General features: G+C 41.4%; 2 protein-coding genes across 4 annotated transcripts; one reads left to right on the forward strand and one right to left on the reverse strand.

The window, feature by feature from the left end:
- Positions 1-15,657: 15,657 nt before the first annotated feature.
- On the forward strand, positions 15,658-16,928 carry LOC115770289 (translation initiation factor IF-2). 2 transcript variants are annotated; one of them, XM_030715524.1, is made up of 2 exons: positions 15,658-15,927; positions 16,012-16,928. In XM_030715524.1, exons 1-2 carry the CDS (start codon positions 15,759-15,761, stop codon positions 16,785-16,787), a joined length of 945 nt encoding a protein of 314 aa, XP_030571384.1. In that variant the 5' UTR covers positions 15,658-15,758; the 3' UTR covers positions 16,788-16,928. The 2 variants fall into 2 exon arrangements, with proteins under 2 accessions (XP_030571384.1, XP_030571385.1); XM_030715525.1 differs by having other exon boundaries at positions 16,027-16,928.
- A 109-nt stretch (positions 16,929-17,037) lies between these two features.
- LOC115770224 (ADP-ribosylation factor GTPase-activating protein 2) lies at positions 17,038-20,019 on the reverse strand. Of its 2 annotated transcripts, XM_030715425.1 has the most exons (6): positions 19,652-20,019; positions 19,266-19,589; positions 18,945-19,097; positions 18,680-18,820; positions 17,792-18,623; positions 17,038-17,717 (listed from the first exon to the last, which is right to left on the reverse strand). In XM_030715425.1, the coding sequence occupies exons 1-6, from the start codon at positions 19,730-19,732 to the stop codon at positions 17,563-17,565; spliced, it is 1,686 nt and encodes a 561-aa protein (XP_030571285.1). In that variant the 5' UTR covers positions 19,733-20,019; the 3' UTR covers positions 17,038-17,562. The 2 variants fall into 2 exon arrangements, with proteins under 2 accessions (XP_030571285.1, XP_030571286.1); XM_030715426.1 differs by lacking the exon at positions 18,945-19,097 and having other exon boundaries at positions 19,652-20,018.
- Positions 20,020-20,376: the final 357 nt, after the last annotated feature.

The following is a 20,376-nucleotide window of genomic DNA, read 5'->3' on the forward strand; positions in this document are numbered from 1 at the left end:
GGCATGCAAAACTTCTTTAAATTCTCAGATGGTCATAATTGTAGCGCACAGTTCAGGAAAAACAAGGCAAAAAAATTCCGAACGAAACGATATGACAAAACAAATTCCCATATATTCACAACAGCAGCACACACACATGCACGCACAGCAAACGCACACACAAACAGACACGGCCATGACACATGTCACACACACATACACAGATACGATGCCGAAAGATATCAGCTACATGGCTGCCGCGGCGGCGCTTATATAGACTTATAGTCTCGCATATTGACCGCGACGGGGCAGAGTCCGCGACACCTTCGCTACAACACGCTGGACCTCCTCCAAGCCCCCCAATACTCAATTCTCAATTTGGATCCCAGCCTGTCTGTGCATTCCATGCGGTCGTCCTAAGTGGGCGGATGGGACGCTTGGGGATTGATTTTTAACGAGCGACAGCGCCCCAGCCACGTTGGATGGAGGTTGGAGTTAGGGGAGGCTAGTGAAACAGTCGATGCGCTATGAATGTTTTGCCCGCTTGAATGTGGTGTAAAAAATTATGGAAAAACAATTTTTAATGGACTTAAACTGTTGAAAATGGTAGCCATGTGTCTGCATTAAAGGGTTAAATGCGCATAAAAATGAAGGAAATATTTTGTTCAAATTGCCGCATGGGCTTTTGGCTTTGAAGTGGCCAATTAAACGAGTAAAGTTTTTATATGGCCCAGGGCTTTGCTTGATTTGTACACGGCGTTCCCATGACAGCAAAACTGCCGGCAGTAAAGATTACTAAGCATTGGCAAAATCACCAAACATAAATATTAGATACCCTACTAGCATATCGATTTAGCCAATCAATATGTATGCGTGTGTAATACCCAGTTTCCTCTCCTGTTGCAGATATCATTCTTGCAGTTTATCATATTCAAATGTTAATCAGTTTCGGGAGATGGGAACACAGGCTGCCATTGAAAATGCAAATAGCGCATGGACGAAGCGAAGCTGGCCAAACCGGAACAGGAACAGGAGCAGAGCCAAAATCCAAGCCGAAACCAACACGAGTGCAGTCCAACCAATCAAATCTTGAAATAATACACAAAACACCAGCTAACCACAGAGACAGACACAGAGAACCAGAAACTGAAACTGAAACGGGGGGCTCTGTAGTTGAATTGTTTTCCATGGCTAAGCCAGGGTAACATTTAAATTTCTGGAACCAAAAGCTACTTTGTGGCTTTAAGCAACAGCAACAGCTAGCTAGGCCAAAAGCAACAATGGCTAAGTACCAAAGTAAACATGGCATAGATGTCGCCGAGAGGAGGGCACAGCTTGGGCGCCCAAACTTTGACCACATGAAAGGCAACAGCGACCCGGCAAACTTTATGCAAAATGCCCGCGGGCAATGCACACATGAGGGCGGGCAGCAAGAGCGGGTATATGTACCAGCTCTATGTGTTAATTTTGTTGAGCGTTATTGTAACTTGGCATGCGAGGGCGCAAACTGGAAAAGTGTTTTAATTGAATTATTTTCATTGTCGCCCCAGCCGAAATCCTCCTCTTGACGATGGCTCCTGCTGTGCCAGTGCCAATGCCTTCCGGCATTATTAACTCTTTTTTTGCTACAATTTATGCAAACTTTCTAAAAAAAAAAAAGAGTGCTTAAGTCAAGAGAACTCGACTAGGAGATACCCAGTATACATACCATAAGAGAATCAAAGGATGATATTCAATATTAAAAACACAAGAAAAACAACTGGTCTTTTCTAAAATCGATAACAAGAAAACTGAGTGGAATTATCAGCTCTTATTGTCGATAATTATCGATATTGGAGAAAAATGATTGAACATTTCTAGCAGAAATGTTAACTTGTGCTGTGTCTGATTTCCTATAAAATATATAAAAATTAAAAATGTATAAGCTTTCTTGTGCCGTTACATACAGTCGGTCTAGCCTTTTTGTAGTGGGTACAGGGTATGCAAATAAAGAAAAAGAACACAAAAGTTAAATAAGTTAAACGAGCAATTTTATGAGCATGTCGAAAGTTTCACAAATGTCCCACAATAAAACAAGGCGACCAATTGTGTGGGATGTTCCGAACCGTTGCCAGTTAGCACGTGCCAGTTACCGTTAGCGCCACCGTTACCGTTGTAAGCCCGTGGGCCCTGTACTTCTCGCCTCAAATTTGTACGTGAGTTTTACTTGTCTAATTGTTTGTAAATGCAGTTTGTATGGCCAAAGGTAGGCGAGAGTCGCAGGTGAAATCAATGGTTTTGCATATCTTTCGCAGTGAAGCAACGAACATTTAATTAAGTCTAACTAATAATTATTAGTATTCGCAGGATCTATAAATCTTTCAAAATTCTTATTATTTTCTGAGCATTTTTCCCGTATTATAGAATAAAAGGCAAAAATAATTGTGTTTAACATTCAAAATCAGCGAATTGTTAAAAAAAAAAAATTGCATAAAGTTAAATTTTCGAAAATTTACAGATAGATAAACTAACAACTATACAAGGCTTTGATATACCCTGTTTCATTGAGAATATTCAAAAGAGGTTTTTAACATAATGTTGCATCAACCGAAAGAATGTTTCCCCGACCCCATAAGTACAGTTATTCTTGATCTTGAGTCAACTTGGTCTAGTTCATTATTGTGATACACATTATCAATTTATAAAATGTTCGGAACATTACTGAAAGATCGGACGGGATCGGATGTATGCTGTAGAAGGAATTAATACGCAGCTAAGCAGAGGGCATCTCCCAGTCGGGCATTCTTTTTTATTATAGACAAACTATATTTTATATGTTTGCTTGACTTTAAACCGTGCTTATCAGGTAAAATCCCCAAATATAAATTCAATTATGAGCACCAACATAGTCACAATTATAAAACCCATAACTTTGTAAGCCATAAATAAGTTATGCCACATACATGCACATACACACCCACACACCCACACACACATACACACACACACACTATAATCCCCTGCACATTCTTATCGCATCAGCCAAAAACATTTTCAATTTCAATAGGCTAACGAGTTGTTTTTATTTCTATCAGCAAAAGAGCAAAGCGTAAAAAATTGTTCGCCAAAAAGGCCAAATGAAAATGGAAATTGCCAAAAAGCGGTCAAAAGAGCATGAGCAGCAGCCACAACAACAACAACAGCAACAAGAAAGGAAATAAGCCATTCACACTTTCAGATAGGTCGACTGCATATATATATATGCGAGTGTGTGTGTGTGTGTGAATTCTAATTCAAAGGCCAAACAGCAGCCACAATGGCAACACGTCGCCCCGTCCAAGGCAACCCAATCAAAAAATGGCAACTGGTTGGCAGGTGCAGGGGTTGGGTGGTTAGAGCAGGACGATGTGCAAAATGTTCTTAATTCTCAATTCATATGCAAATTTATTTTATCGCCAGCGCCGCTGCTGCTGCTGCCGCTGCTGCTGCTGCTGCCTGCAACAACAATGAAGGATTGTGGCTGCCAGCCTGACTGACTCACTGGGCAAAGTGGAAATCATCCATCCACACATTCACGCAGCCCCCCTCCACACACACACACACGCACACACACACACACACACACACACGCACTTGTGCATGGGGCTTGACTTTTGTGGTTCAGTTTGGTTTGACTGTGGGGAATGCAGCATACGGACTGTGGGGAACACGATGTATGTGGACTATGTAGAGTATGTGGAATGTGGGGCTTCCAACTCGTTATTGCTTGTAACTGTGCCGTTTTTGGCTGGGTAATGCGTGGCCTTTCAGTTTTGTAATTGATCGCACACACATTAAAAATTGCACAGCCATTGAAAAAGTGCTTAAATGCTGCTTACTTTTAAGTGGACAGCAATAATTGCAGCCCCATGTTGTCCTTTTCACTAGCTACTGCTGTGGCATTTATTGCCACACTTAGTCGCATTGTCAATGGCATTTGCCAGACGCTTAGTTGTCGCCATAATCAACACTTGGCCATAATTAAAAGCTCACGCAACATTTGCTGCCACATCTTGGCTTGTCACTAATTGCCGGCCCAAGTCTGTTCACGATGCAACTAATGATTATGGCCAGGATCTAGCTTCGGACTGGCTAGTTGGCCGACTGGCTGGCTGGCTGGCTGTCGGCTGTCTGCCTTTCTGGCTACCTAGGCAGCTACTGGTTCGAGCACAAAGCTGGCATTGCCAAGTGCCAATTAGCAAGCAAAATAGATTGTAAATTTTAATGACATACACGGCCGGGTACAAGTGGACGACGCTGTTCTTTTCTGCACGGCACTTTCAGACTGTGCTCAGCCTTTACTAATATTTTTTGTCTCCATTCTTTCTTGTTTGTTGCCGGCCACTTTGAAAAGAAAACTCCTTTTGCAGCGCGTTGCAAGAAGTCAAAGGCGCTGACCGCTTGCTGCATCATTGAATATAAAATACAGTAACAGAGTGTATCTATGTCCACTATGTTGCTCACCCTGCTCGTCTATATGTGTGTGTGTATGTGTGTGTGTGTGTGTGTGTCCACTTCAATTAAAAAGACTTTCACCCACTGCAAAAAGAGGCTAAAATACTTGAAAAACACTTCCGCTTTATTTTGCTTTACTCGTACTTTACTTTTGTATGCGCCTTGGTAAACGTTTGCAATTGCTTTGAAATTGCGCAGACGTGCAGACCCCGTCAGAGACAGAGGTCGAGAAGAAAAAACTGTCTACCTTCAGTATGACGGCACAAGCAGCGGCCATTGTAGCACAACATGACTTCCGCTTCCGCTTCGTGTGTGTGAGTGTGTGTGTGTGTCTGTGTCTGTGCGAAGCGGGCAAGAATCCCACACAGTAAAGTGAAATCAATTCAAAGCCTTATACGAGTTGCTGCTCCTTCTCAATTGCCCTTTTTTCGTCATCAACATCAACGCTTCCTCATCGCCCCCAGCAGCCCATTACCACTGTCATCCTTATTCCCATTTCCATTTCCATTCTCGTTCTCAATCCCGTCATCCCAATTGTCGTCCCATTGCTTGTCCAACTAAGACCTTTAAAAAGAAATGTCGCCGGTTTCTGCAATCTCTAAACCCTTTTTCGGATCGCATCCGCTGTCTCAAAACATTCAAAATCTCGAAGAATATACCCAAGCATCAAGGTTGCAATCCCAACAAAATTATTCGTAGGTTCGGTTCAGAATCAAGGTTCGATTGGTAAATGCGATTAAGACATCTTTGAACTCAGCTTTTGGATCAAAGCTTGGCTCTACAATTTATACAATTTAATTGTAATATCCACACATTTCTCTATTGTTTACATAGGGTATTTGTATCATCTCTGAAGCATGTTTTGATGTAATTTATATTTATTAATAATATATAATTTAATAAACAAAATAAAATATGCTTGCTCTGCTTATACCATACTACAAACTCTACCTCTTAAATTCGGGGATTCAGAATACAGAATTTGGACATCGATCAAGCATATATTTTCGATAATTGCCCACTTTTACTCCAATTCAATAAATGTCACGTTTTAGATTTTTCAAATTTAAAGATATGTCTTGTTTATAGTTCTCTTTAAACGTGCTTTTATCAGAGCTCTTCACAACAAGCGCATGACAACAATCACAACTGTTGGCCGGAAGTAAAACACATGCAATTATGTATGCTTATTGTGGTGCATCCTGCAGGCAAGCCTCAAACAAGCCCCAAACTCTGTATTGGGCTCATTAGAAAAGTTTTGGCCAAACGAGGCACTAGGCAGAACCTAAAATTGACCATAAAATAAATTGAAGTTGCAACAAAAAACAAGCGGTAAACTTGGCTTGAAACAGGTCGAACCAAAAACGAATACCAAAACCCAAACTGCAGCGTGACATACAATGGGACAGCTGAAATGGGTTCTGGGTAGAGCATGCATGCTCCTCCCTATGCTGGACACATGTCAATGCAGGCCCGCCGACCGACTCCCCCGGGTTAAAAGCGAGGCGATAAGAACAACGAGCGGCGATAGTGACACAAAACAAATAGGTTGCCTAAAAGCCGCAAAAACCAACGAGAGCAACAAACTGGACACGACACGGCAACAACAACGACAACAACGACAACAACAACAACAATCGCATGTGACCACTAATGTTTAGCCGCACACAAATAAATAGGCAAAGAGATAAAGAAAAAGAGCAATCGAGTTGGCGGGAGTTAACGTCTCGTGAAGCCGTAAAACTTTAACAGGCATATTTGAAAATATTTGCAGCATTGTCTTTAAAGTAACGAGCTCTAACCTCCGATTTGCCACAGTAGCGAGTGACGACTGCTGCACTTTAATGTCATTGCCTACTTTGAAGCGCAAACAATTTTTGAAGTGCTACGCAAATATTTTCTAATAAATTTTGCGCTCCCATTACGGGTCGACCCGCAAGCTGGCTAAGATTTCATTACGCTGCACTCGAGCGCTTCTGTGCCCGTCGACAGGGTCGTTCCCCAGTTAGTGCTGGCTGCTCCGCCCACGTAATGAAAATTCTTGCTACGTAATTAGCAATGCAGCCGCCGATTCAGCTGAGATGGAAGCGACGAGCTTTGCCTTCGCTTTCAGTATTTAAGTGTGTTTTTAATACGTGTGTGTGTGTTTTTAATACGCATCAACAAAGTGGGCAATGCTGGAAGCCGGATCCCGGATGCCGGATGCCGGACGATAGACTGGAAAGCTGTGGGGTTGCCAGCGTAGGTGTCATCGCTGGCACTCCATTCGCACTTGACATATGCAAATGTGCATTTTAAATGGATTTAAATGGTACGTGGCCTGCCATTAGCAGTAATGTGCTCTTCTTTTGCAATTAAAGAGCATATGGCCGGCAGGTAGTGGTGATTGCAATAGTTAATAGGCCTCAAATAGGCAAGGTATGCAGCTCACACTCGTGCATAGTACACAGTGCAGCACAATCACAATGCGGCTTTTCAGTAGCAGCTGCGACACTGCCAACAGTTCAACTCATTGTCTGCATTCAAATTATTTACACATTATCTACAGAAGGCAGCCAAAGGATGGCCCAGGCCCAGGCCCAGGCACACAAATTCCCTAAGGGCATGTCACACCCAGACACACACCCAGAGACAGAGAGAGAGAATCATGGCAAGTCGGAGCATTGTTATTTTAATAGTTTAAGTAACCATAATATGTTGAGTACTTTTTAATAAACTTGAAACATAAGCAAATGTTTTGTTTGCCAGCGCGTGCGGCAGAAGGACACTTGGGAAAGCAAGAAACTACACCACGGGCCAAGATTTATGCAAACCGAAATGTTGCCAGAAATTACAATTTAATGGAGTAGACGCTGTATGTTCTGTGCGTGTCTGTGTGCGGCACATAATGAGCAGCGAGCAGCGACCAACTTGCAACCAAACTTGCAGCCAAAGCACAAAGACGCAACCTGAAAAGGATCTACAGGAGCGGGCGGCGGCTGGCGGGCAGCATAGTGCAACTGTCGAGTAGCCAACTCGCAGTGTAAGCAAAAGTAACTTCTCTAATTTTGCAGGAAATATGAAGCCATTAAAGCTGCAGCAGACATGGAGCATGGCAACATCTTGACTGCGCCACACTCAAACACACACACACACACACACAGACACTCAGACTAACGCACATACAGGACCTGCGGCCATGTGGCACCCAGCAAAAGTTGTCCTCTAGAGAGTGTGAAAATAAATTCTGAATAAGGTGGAGATGCCAACTGCTTTGCATGTTTCGCCTCGTTTCCAACTTCAGTCCGACCAAACGCTAAAAACATCTGTTGCATTTTTTTTTCTTTTGCTACCCTGCACCTATTTGAAATTACAAAAAATAAAGGGTATAGTACCATTGGGCAACTGTGTGCAATGGGCAGCAGAATATGCTAAATAATTGAAAAATAAATTAAGTAAATATATGATATCAATTTGCCACGCCCCAGTGGATCTATTCAATATGTTACTGTATCGATCTTTAGAAGATTACTTTTTATTCAAGAGTTTTTCAAAAGAGCCTACAAATTTGACATAATATTTGAAATTTTGATACCATTGCAAAACCCATAAGATATATAAACACTTGACTACAAGGCCTTTGCCCTTTTTCTGTCCTTCTGTTCCTATGCAAACTCTCTCTCTTTCTCTCTCTCTTTCTGTCTCTCTCGCTCCCATAAATTTTGCATAGATTGACAGGCAAGACAAATGTTGAAGTCGTTCGGATCGGATTGCAAGTTCTTATCAACTATTCGGACTTATCAGAAATACCGTTCTTGTTTTAATTCTAATTTCAAAATGTAAATACCAAAACATGTCCTTGAAAAATAACCGATTAACCGATTTGTGTTCAACGCACAGACTATACATAATTTTAAGAAAAATCTTAGTCCAATCAAAGACGAGAAATAACTGCTAGATATACATACATACATATATATATAAAAAAAAAGAATACTAATTCGGCTTTATATACATATGTATGTATGTATATTAAGTGTATAACTCTTATACAAGCAATCGGCTGTCAAAGGAGTAACTGTTCAGTGCAGAAAGCAGACATAGCAGACATGAGTTTTTCTTTTCTTCTTTTGTTCTTATAATTACATATACACATGTATGTATGTACATACATTTATGTGTTTGGGTGAATGAATGAATGAGTGAATTAAGAATGAATTCCATTTAGAGTCGCATTAAGGAAGCAATATTCAATAATACTACTACGAAATTCATTTTACAAACTTAGCTATAGGGTATCTCACTGCCGATCTTCCCCGAACACAGGCACTCTTGCAACAATTTATAACATTACATAGACGAAAAAAACAACAACAACAATAAGAAAACTCGTTCATACATACATACATACATATATTTAATTGCCAACTTTCAAGTGACAAGCAGCGAAAAAAATGACCATTCCTAAGTCTGGCTGCCCGTCCGGCCCGAAATCTATTTCCCGTTGCCATCACATACTACATAAACTGGCCATGGGATGCACTTAATCACTGCTGCGACCATCTGTGCAGGGTTTCGCCTTGCGGTTAAAGTCGAGCGTGAGGGCACTTTTTTACAACGTAATTTTATTTAAATTTATTGGATTGCACAAACAAGGCACCTGCGTGATGTATTTAAATTGAATTTCACGATTTTTATACACTTCTTAAAACACTTTTGTATCCGATTTTTAATATGACGCCGTCGTCACTGATTCTATTCCCGTTACTTTTGTTTAATTGCGAGTGAATGCTTCAGAACAAACTTTGTTCATTTTCCTTTTGTGCTCTTGTTCTAGTAGCTCAGTATGCAATCCGCTTGTTGTTGTTGTTGTATAACTCAATACATACACATGTATGTATGTATGTACGTAGATCACACTTTACCGCTCTCTCGCCGTTTCTCATCCATCGCTTTCTTTCATTGAGTAACAAGACAATAAGAAGAAAAAAAAAGGCACTCTTTTTACCGTTTTACATTATTAACTACGCACTTATACTCAATGGCTTTGTTCTATTTCTACATTAAAAATTTTAACAAAAAAAAAAAATTGTACACACTTGAAAATCAACTTAAACGACAACAAGAAAACTTATACATATTTAGTTTTCTACTTTCAAGTGACAAACCGCGAGGAATCCGACTATTGCTTAAGCTGGCTGCCCGTTCGGCCAGAAATCTATTAACCGTTGCCATCACATACATAAACTGGCCATAGGATGCACTTAATCCCTGCTGCGACCATCTGTGCAGAGTTTCGCTTTGATGCTAAAGTCGAGTATGAGGTCAGTTGTTAAACCGTAATTTTATAGAAATTTATTGATATGCACAAACAAGACACCTGCGTGATGTATTTACATTTAATTTACCGATTTTAATGCACTTGTAAACCACTTTTAATTCGATTTTTAATAAGACGACGCCGTCTTAACTAATTCTGTTTGACTTCCCCGTTACTTTTGTTTTATTGCGAGTGAATGCTTGTGAACTGTAAATTTGGTTCATTTTCGTCTCATGCGCTTGCTCTGGCAGCTCTGTGGCTAAGCCGCTTGTTGTTGTTGTTTTCGTTTTGCTGCACATCGACTCTCTCGGTCGCAAGTATGTGTGTGCATACATATATTGTAATGCGTAGATGACACTCTCGCGCTCTTACGCCTTTTCTCAGCCTTTGCTTGGCTCCATTGAGTAATAAGACAAGGAGACGAAAATGCACTCTTTTATTACCGTTTTAAAGTCGTTTTCTATATTCAGCTGCTTGTTCTTGTTGTTTCAGCTCTGATTGATTTCCGATTGTACCCATTGAAATTGGTTTAACGGGTATGATGGTTGTGTGCAAATGTATGTAACAGGCAGAAGAAAGCATATCCGAGCCCAGAAAGTCCCACTAAGTCGACCCGTTTCAGATCACATATTTATCATCTTTACCGCTGCCACCCCCCCCCCCCCCCTCCCTTCCACCAACTGCAACGGTTAATTTGCAATTGGATTTTAAATAAGAAAAGTGTTGGAAAAGTGCATTCACCGCAATGACGGCTGCATAAAATTAAGTGTATTTTAATTTACGTTGATTAATTGCATTGTCAGGCGAGATGAAATGTCGTCCAGGTCGTGGCATATGGCCGAGAACTTTACGCGCGCCGAAAACCGCACACCAAGTGTAAAATGTCAGTTAAATACATATATTTATATATGTATGTATATTTAATGCAAATTGTACAGCATGTGCGTGTTAATTGTAAATTAAAATAATATAAAATGTGTAGCATAAAAGGAATTGTAGTATTGTTGTTGAAATTACCCGGCATCGCACGAATCAAATGAATAATCTTGTAAATGAAGGTGACAAGGAAATTTTTAGTATATTAATAACTATTATTATTATTATTATAAGTATTGGTAGTATTATAATTTTTTTATTATTATAATTATTATCATTATTATTATTTTATTATTATTATTATTATTATTATTATTATTATTATCATTATCATTATCATTATCATTATCATTATCATTATCATTATCATTCTCATTATCATTATCATTATCTTTATCATTATCACTATCATTATCACTATCATTATCATTATCATTATCATTATCATTATCATTATCATTATCATTATCATTATCATTATCATTATCATTATCATTATCATTATCATTATCATTATCATTATCATTATCATTATCATTATCATTATCATTATCATTATCATTATCATTTTTATTATTATTATTATTATTATTATTATTATTATTATTATTATTATTTTCATTATCATTATTATTATTATCAGTATTATTACTATTATTATTATTATTATTATTATTATTATTATTATTATTATTATTAAACAAATCAAATTCTTTTTATTTTTTTTTTTAATGTTTTTTATCTTGATTTAGCTGGCTCGATAAAAAAATTAAAAATAAAAAAAATTATAGCTACATTTGAACCAGCGACCTGCCGCACCTAAACCACGCATGCGCATCCACTCTTGAGGTTGCTTTTTTCCGGATGCTTTCTTTTATAGAAATCCGAGTTTTACCCCCCACTTGAAGGTGGAATTTACCAAGACCCCGTCTTAATGCTCACATTCCAGCCAGAAGGCTGGTTTAGCCAAGATTTAAGCCCCCGAACTCGCATGGTTTGGGCTCTATGTTGATAGAGTAGTATTCTACCTGCATATCACCTGTATATCAAGACAACGAGCGAGTTTTGAGCCAAATGTCATTTAAATCGGACTGCAATGCCCAAGCACATATCTGGCCAAAAAGAAATGCGGTTCGGGTGCTCGATTTTTGGCATCCAAATATCCAGTTTCGATCCAACTGTTCGGCAAATTGCTTTTTAAGCACCGGGTAAATATCATTAAAATTCGACCTGCGTAACGCCAATAATGTCGTACATTAAGTTGCTTTTTTTTTTGTTTTATTTGGAATACATATATATAAATGAATATATATATATAGATATATATGTATGTATGTGCTTTTGGGGAGCAGAAAACATGTTGTTATATGTGGCTCGGGCTGGCTATCTAGTGCATTGGATATTTTATTTTAATGGTCTTGGGTGTTCTAAATTCGGGAATTAAATGAAACGTAAATTGCCAACTGCCTCAGAGGTAGCTGGCAATTAGCATAAATGGCCAATGGCGGCAACAAATAAACAGGTGTTCAACAGGATATTAAATTGTTTTTTTGTTGTTGACTGTTTTCTTTTTTGGCCAAACTATTGCGTAGAACCCTCTTAACTATGGCCATTACCATGCCGGGCACAAGCTCTTTTGTTTTTTTTTTTTGTTTAGTTCGAAAACTGTTTAACAATTTGCATAAAAACCCGGCAATTAGGCGTGTGCTTTGGTTAAATCATAAAGTGGTGCAGATAAATAGAAATGCCTTGGTGGCCCATTTGAGAAGCTACCCAAAATATCAAAATGGCCAAAATGCCTTAATCTTTCTCAGTAAGACACACTTGAGCCCTTATCATAGAAGCTTTACAATTAGGCGCCAAGCTTCCAAAGTTCCCGTACCAATTGGTTATTCACGTCAGTGAAGCTTTCTAATTTTAAATTATGTTTATTGCCGCATGCCTAGAATTTAACCCGATATTCAATTGATAAACGGTTTTTAATTTATGGACATTTGCCGAAGTGAAAAAAAAATCATTACACGCATGCAAAATAAGCTGCCAAATTTCCCGGCAATTTTGAATATGACATCAGAAGTCACGAGCTTTGTGAAAAAAACTAACTCTTTGTCTTTCCTTTCTCAACTTTATCAAATCGATATTTGATACGATGGCAATAGAGAGCTTATCCAAAGGCATTTTGGTAAGAAAAAGATTTCCTGCAACGAGGGTTGACCTTTGTCTTGTGTGTCTACATTTGAAATTGGGCTAAGTTATCATTGCGAGTGGCTTAAAGGCTTGAATCCGTTCGAAAAAGAAAACTCAGAAAACATCCCGGCAATCACCTTTTCATGTAATATCGAATTCATATTGTTCCCACTCAAGGATGTCCCAATACCTTCGTGCTGTGTCACGTGTCGTCGACCTTCCATTCGCAATATCAATTTTAGCACAACATTGCCAACATTTTAAGTAAGTTAAACGACGCACAATTGTCTTAACTGCAAGGCTAGAAGCCCTAAGCCAAACCGGTTTAAGCCCCGAATTACGAAGTTATATCAACCACAAACTGAACCATTAACCGTTTTAGTTGGATAAAGTAAAAGAACATTTTGATAGTTTTTGAAATTAGGAAAATCAGGAAACTTTCAGCATTCGAAACATGAGTTTAATCAAGACATCTTGAAAAAAGTTTTCCATGTAAGAACCTACTTTTTGGCAGTTAAATGATATAGTGGTCCGATCCGATCTGAAAACCCATTCTAGTTTTCAAAAATCAACTCCATTGACTGACAAGTTGAACAATATTAGAGGCGACCCTCGTGAATAGTTGCTGAGAGAAGAGGAAAGACCCACTTATAGCTAGATTAGCCAGCTTCGTACGAGGCAAATTACGGCATTGCGTATGATTAATGCATCTGCATATTGAGGCCAGCAAAAAAAACCTGCTGAAAGGTGCCTTCAGGAGGAGGCAACAGCCGTTAAGAGACTGCTCGATTAACGATTGAATGCACGTCGGGATATTGAAGTGGGGCGGGATGGTGACTGCAATAATTGAGTTTTAAAAGGAAACAGCTGGCGCCCAGGGAAGACGTAGCTGAACGGATGATTCAGCGGCTAGATGATGGCAATGGAGGAGTTACTTATTTATTTATGTATCAGGATGAATCACAGAGTTCTTACCAGGCAGGCTTCCTGTTCCGTTGTGGAGCCAGTCCCGCCAGCTAATTAATGCACTGCATGTCTTTGGGCTTTATTTGAATTCTCTAAGCGGCTCGCTTTTATCCATGGCGATAAACCGCACACGCACCCATAAACCTCGATTTTTGGGCTAGTACAATGTCCAAGGGTCTACGAAATGACCTTAAATCGAATTGGCAATTTAATGGTTACGTTCAACATGCGTGTTGTATTTATTTGTGGTATTAATAGACAACCAAAAATAAATGGCAAATCGAAAATTCCTTTCGAAGAATTTATCATATTTGTCTGATCGCATTGCCCATAAGAAGATCCATAACTGACAGCTGAAACGTGCAACATTGTGAATACAATGGAACCGGTCTCCAATCATCTACACCCGCCTATATACAATTTAATAATCCAAATTCAGCTGGGGCCATCCAATGATCCGCGCCGCAGCCGCTAACCGACCAGGCAACGGGCGGTTCGCACGTTCGGACTCGAGTCGACTCGATCCCGGGGAGAACGCCTGCCGCATACTAAATAGGGGCGCTGAGAGACTCCAGTTTGGGTATATCCGAGTTTTAGCCACAGCTCATTATGCTCATTTTGTAGTTATTTTGCCAATCTGATTTCGTATATAAATCTAACGCGTTGCGTTGGGCAGTCATCACTTCTTTGGTGGAAACTTAAGTGTCAAGTTTAGCTCCTGCTGTGATCCAGTGCGCGTTACAAATAACATATAAAACATATATAACACAAATTGCCATATCGAAGGACTGTAACACAAATAACCAAACAACAGTCCCAACATGAAGTTCAGTGCTGCGTTTGCTTTGCTGGTGATCGTCGGTCTTGTGGCCAGCGGCGATGCCTTGCCAGCCAGGAAAAGTGAGTTAACCAAGTGAAATTGTTCTAAAGGACAACACTATGCAACAAAACACGTATACAATTACACTTCTATTCTGTTTTATTATATTTCTGATCAAAATCTTCAAGTACCTTGAACAACTCTGAAGTTTTAGGCCCATAGTTTTTTCTACAATAATATTAGCCTCTTAATAAAGCTCTTTAGTTATAAGCTTTATTAAGTTAGTTAATCGCGACTTGCATTTCTTATTTCAACATTTCATAAAGAAAACAATATTTTGCTATACAAGATCGTACTATTCCGCCGATCTTTCCTATATCAGCTATATGATATAGTGGTCCGAAGTTGATAAGACTTTGCATATATATATAAGGATCAAAATGAAACTAATAAACAGCGAGTTGGGTCAAGTTATCTTAATATAAAAAAGGTTCTCATATCAGAACCAACTTTTCGACCTAACGTTCCTATGGCAACTACATGATATAGTAGTCCGATATTGATAAGATTTAATATATGTGTAGGGAGCATAGTAAAACTAACAAATGTTGAGTATCTTTAAAATATCTTAGTAAGCATAAAAGTTTTCCATACAAGAACCTACTTTTCGACCTATGATTCATATGGTAGCTATATGATATAGTGGTCCGATATTGATACATATATGTAGAGAGCATAGTGAATCTTATAAATGCCGAGCTTGCTCAAGATATATTGATAAACAAAAAAGTTTTTTATACAAGGGTCAACTTTTCGATGGTTCCTTTGGTAGCTATATGATATAGTAATCTGATCCGGCCAGTTTCGATATATGTACTGCCTGCGATAGAAAGACGGACCTATGCAAAGTTTCAGGACGATAGCTGAGAGACTAGTTCGCATAGAGGGACTTGGATATATCAAGCCTGATCTAGATTATATATACCTTATGGGGTAGGAAGCGTTACAAATTTCATGACAAATACATGATTTGCATTTCCATTCCCATAGTACATAATTCTCATGCATATTTTCGTTCCATAACATCTCCATAACCCATACCCATCCGCATGCCTTTCAACTGCACGCACTGAAGATCGGCAATACCTTGTTCCAGGAATGGCTTATTATCAGCAACCCGTCGCCGCCGAATGGTACGGTTCCGCCCCCCAGCAGAGAATAATGTACATGCAGTACGTGCAGCCAGGACGCACTCACGCACGCTCCACTCAGGCGGCCAGCGCACTTGTGGCCGGCGAAACCGTTGCCACTGGCACATATCTCAAGGGTAAGCATGAGAGTGGCCCGACCAGCAACTGTTAACCACTAACAAGCCCAACTTACCCGCAATTCTCCTGCTTATCTAACAAAGATTGCGATCACGCAGAGTCCGATGTGGCAGTCAGTGTGGATAACATCAGCGCGGAGACCGCCCAGGCTGATGATGCCCTGAGCGCTGCCGGCGCTCATGGTGCCAGCTCTGTCGCCGAAGCCTATCCCGATGAGGCACCTGTGGTGCAGATTGCCGTCGATAGCAGCAACAGCGCCGATGCCGACACTCAATCGACTGTGGGCGAAAGCGACGATGCCGCCAAGGTGCCTCGCGACTACAACTTTGCCGCCGAGGAGCCAGCACCAGTGCCAGCCGTTGATGATGATGAGCTGCCCGCACCGGCTCCAATAGCGCCCGTTGCTGCCGTCGTACCTGCCAACCGTTATCTGCCCGCAAAGAAGAAGGTCATCGTCGAGCTGGACCAGTCTGCCGAAGATGCTGAGGCCCAGGTGGCTGCTTTTGAGGATGAAGAGGCCGAGAATGCTGTTGCCGATGATGTCGAAGAGGATGATGAGGAGTTGTCCGAGCCCATCAAGCCCGTGGTTAAGCATCCCGCTCGTGTGCCCAACGCTCGCCGTCCCGCTGTCAAGAAGCCCGTTGGCGCTGCTGGCAAGCCCGTAAAGAAGCCCGCTCCTCTGCCCGCTGGCACATTCTTCCCCATTGACTTTGGTGGCACCAACGGCGGCGCCATCGCCATTGCCAACTCTTTCAGCACCGGTGAGGGCGGCTCTGCCACATCGCACGCCATTGCCTACGGCTCGCCGGAAGCCGCACGCACTCGCGTCCGTCCCAGTCCCAGCAAGCGTCGCCATTAAACAGCTGACCACCTGCTCCATGACTGATGCTCATTCCCATTGCGACGCCACTTGAATGTCCACCACCAATTCTTGCTAATGCATCGCCGGGTGCAACGATACTTTCATTTCGAGTCTGCGCCGAGTCTGTAATCAAAGATTTTTGTAATTATTAGCCAAATTGTAAACGTTTCCGAGCGCATTTTAATAAAAGTTCTTTCTGTTTTAAACCAAAAAAAAAAAAAAGACACGTTTTTGTTTAGTGATTGGAAAGCCGTATTTGCCTTACGCAACGTATTTTGAATTTATTATATAATATTACTTTTGTTTTCTTTTATAAAAATAATACCCGCAGTTTTAACTTCAATCGGAACCAAATTTCAAGATTAACAAAATATTAAAACTTAGAAATGCCTTATGCAGATACAATTATAATAATAAAAAAACAAAATGCCATACAAAAACAGCAGCTATCGATTCGACTTAAGAGCTAATGGTTGTTCCACAATTGCGATATCATCAATCGTTAAAATAACTTTGCTTATTTTCATCTGCATATAATGCACAAGTTGTACAATGTATTTCTGTAATATGATGCTGAAGACACTACGTTTAACTTTATGGTGTTGTTTATACAAGAATCTTTTGAAATCGATTCTCAAATTCAACGCTACACAGCTGTCGGCTTGGAATTGTTTATAACTTTTTGGACATATTCTAAATTGGAGTGACATATATTATATAAAAATCATTTCATGGTTAACTTCGGTTGCTGTTATTGCTGATGTTGCCGCTATCAGTAACCGTATTTATCCTGCAGCGAGGACATGACATCGTTGGCCAGGTTGCTCAGCCGGCCGGCCACTTTGTGCACGCCCTGGCGCACACTCTCCTTGACATCGTCCAAATCGGGTGCATTAAAGTTAACGCCAGTCGTGTAACCGCCGCTGCCTGTAACCGAACAATTGTAGTCATATTCAATGCTATTTACAATTAATTTGTTGTCTTATAAGTGCATTTAGTACCGCGATTGTTCATGCCACCTCCTGGGGCACCGTCCCCGAAGTAGTCTGATGAAGATATGGCGCGCGAGCCCTGGAACCGATTCAGATTGGCGCTAATATCCGCCGAAGATTGTTCGCTCGCAAAGTACTGATCAGAGCCGAAGCCCTTAGAGTTACCGAACTTTTGCTGCGCCACGACGGGATCATTGCTGTTGATGGTGCTTTTGCTTTTGCTCTTGTTGGCTGCTGCAGTTCCGGTGCTACGCGCATTGGGCTTGTCGTAATCACTGCCGGCAGCGAACATGGACGTGATGTTGCTGTGCGTGCCGCCAATGGGCTCAATTGTCTCATATCCCAGCGCATCCAATTCGAATTTGTCCAACTTGCTGGTGCTGCTCGAGTTCTCCTTCTTGTCGCCCCCGCCGCTGTACAAGTTCAACGAGTGATCATTGAAAAAGTTTTCGTTCTCCAGCGCAGCTAGTTTGCTTTGTGCGCTGGCCTTGGGGGCAGCGGATTGCTGTATGGTCTCCATGTCGCTCAGGGCGGAGTGCGCCACGTCAGAGCCGCGCAAGTTAAAGCCCATGCCCAGCCGTTCCATTTGCTTGGCCTTGGCTGGATCGATGCTCTTTAGCTTGGCCTCCTCGCGCGTCTTCTGCAGCGACAGATCTTGGTATGCCAAACGCATGCTCGCCACAGTTTCCATCTCCTCCTCTGCGGTCTGTGACTTCTCAACAGGTCCTGCAGCAGCTGCTGCCGTCTTACTCTCATTTGCCGCATTGGCGCGCGCTTCAATGTCCGCGAAGTTAGTCGTTACCTTCGTCGCGCCCAATCCACCCACCTTGCGTGCGCCCAGCTGAGAGATGGTTTTTAGATTTATGTCGTTTCAATTTCTTTCTACGGTTTACTTACTGCTCCTTTCTTGGGCTGTATCTTGCGGACACCTATAGACGAAGGCACCGCTGAGGGGGCCACAATCGAGTTGAGAAGATCGACGCTGGGCGCACCGACTCCAACACTTGTGTTGGCCTCCACCGCAGGCTTGGTCTCCAGCTGTGAAAAAAAAGGCAGTCCAAATAAGTAAAGAGTTCTCTTCGGTTCTGGTCGGTGGAAGCAAATCAACGTCAACTTCAACTTCAACTCTAGCAAGAAATGCGTGTGTTTATGTTGGCTTCACCTTTACATCGTTGGCCGCAAGGCTGATGTTGTTGTTCTCCAGGTGCGCGTTGGCATTAATGTTATCGCATTGCGCAAAAAAGTCTTCCTCCTCCTGGTCCTCCTTGGCGGCATCATTGCCCTCGCTCTTATCCGCCGCCGGGTCCAAGTGCAGCTTTGCGTGTGTGTGCGTGTGAGTGTGGGAATGGAGAAACAAGATACAAGTGAAGCGCAAGCGAGAACAGCAAACGTTTTGTGTTAGTTGGTTTCAGGGTTAAATAGTTCAAGCACAAAATCTCAACAAGAAACAACATGAGCGCAGAAAACGCAGCCAGATGCTCACCTTGGTGCCATAGACCTTCATCGCCTGCTGTGCCTGCGCCGCCAGCTTGTCGCGGTACAGCTGAGCCGCCCTGGAATTGTATTTGACCTGGGCGTCGCTGCTGCTGCAGTTGTGAGAGCGAAAGAATTGCGCGGCATTCGCATTGCCGCCCAGTTGCATTTGCCGCAGCTGCAGCCAAGTCCAGTTGGTGTCCAGATTGGTGCTCCGCACAAAGGTCAAATGCACGCCGAGATTGCGATGCACGGCGGAACAGTCGATGCATATGAAGATGCCATACGTGACAGAGGACCATGTGGGCGCTTTTGTTGCACAATCGAAGCAAGACTGCAAAATTGAAAACTCACGTTAACTAAAATTGGAGTTGGGAACACTTTGCCCGAGCTCACCTTGTTGGCAGGCTGCGCCCGCAGGCGACTGAACACGGCTTCGATTTCCTGTTTTGTGGGTCCCGCTGCATTGATGGACATGGTATTGGTGACGCTGAGCCTGGTTTGCTGTCTTTTATTATTGATTGTAAAATGTTTTCGTGGCTGGCTCCGCCTATGCCTGCGCCTGAAGTTATATTGCTTGTCGCTTAGTCACCAGCAGTGCTGTTTGGCAGTTGATGCTGAACGTGGGCAGCTTGTTGAACAGTTCCTATTGCAAGCCCTTTAAATTTTGGATCAAGTGCATTTAAAAACGCTTTAAATGATTGTTTTTGCTCTTAGTGTTAAGAATTTTTGACGTGTGTTTTTCTTTCCAGTCCCTTCCACGTTCACGTTAGAGATGAGCTCTCCATTTTTAAGAGTTACTAATCACAAGTACTGGAAGGTGAAGAATAACATCTCCAATAAACTATCGTGTAATTTAAATATCGGCTAATATTTAAATTTGTACTAATCTCTATTGCACAATGTTAATTGTGATAATATTAATAATTGATAGCTGTATTATACAGCAAAAGCTGAACAAACGAATAAGGGCTCATTATAGGCAATAATCGATAGCTATTTACAGCTCCAGCTGTTCTGTTATCGCTCTGTTGCTTACAGTTAGCAGCTGTTAAGTTTTTAGATATTAATCGGTAGGTATGTTAAAGCACCAGCTGTTCTGTAATGGCTCTGTTACTTAC

Source organism: Drosophila novamexicana, unplaced genomic scaffold, assembly GCF_003285875.2.
Source record: "Drosophila novamexicana strain 15010-1031.04,08,12 unplaced genomic scaffold, DnovRS2.1 tig00004555-arrow-pilon, whole genome shotgun sequence".
NCBI classification, from domain to species: Eukaryota; Metazoa; Arthropoda; class Insecta; order Diptera; family Drosophilidae; genus Drosophila; species Drosophila novamexicana.

What these genes read in the sequence shown, in the direction of transcription:
- LOC115770289 (XM_030715524.1), top strand. Translation starts at nt 15,759, where the DNA reads ATGGCTTATTATCAGCAACCCGTCGCCGCCGAATGGTACGGTTCCGCC. An exon ending in CACTGGCACATATCTCAAGG is followed by an intron (nt 15,928 to 16,011) that starts GTAAGCATGAGA and finishes TATCTAACAAAG; the next exon opens with ATTGCGATCACGCAGAGTCC.
- LOC115770224 (XM_030715425.1), bottom strand. Translation starts at nt 19,732, where the DNA reads ATGTCCATCAATGCAGCGGGACCCACAAAACAGGAAATCGAAGCCGTG. An exon ending in GGGCGCAGCCTGCCAACAAG is followed by an intron (nt 19,590 to 19,651) that starts GTGAGCTCGGGC and finishes TCAATTTTGCAG; the next exon opens with TCTTGCTTCGATTGTGCAAC. An exon ending in TGAAGGTCTATGGCACCAAG is followed by an intron (nt 19,098 to 19,265) that starts GTGAGCATCTGG and finishes ACACACGCAAAG; the next exon opens with CTGCACTTGGACCCGGCGGC.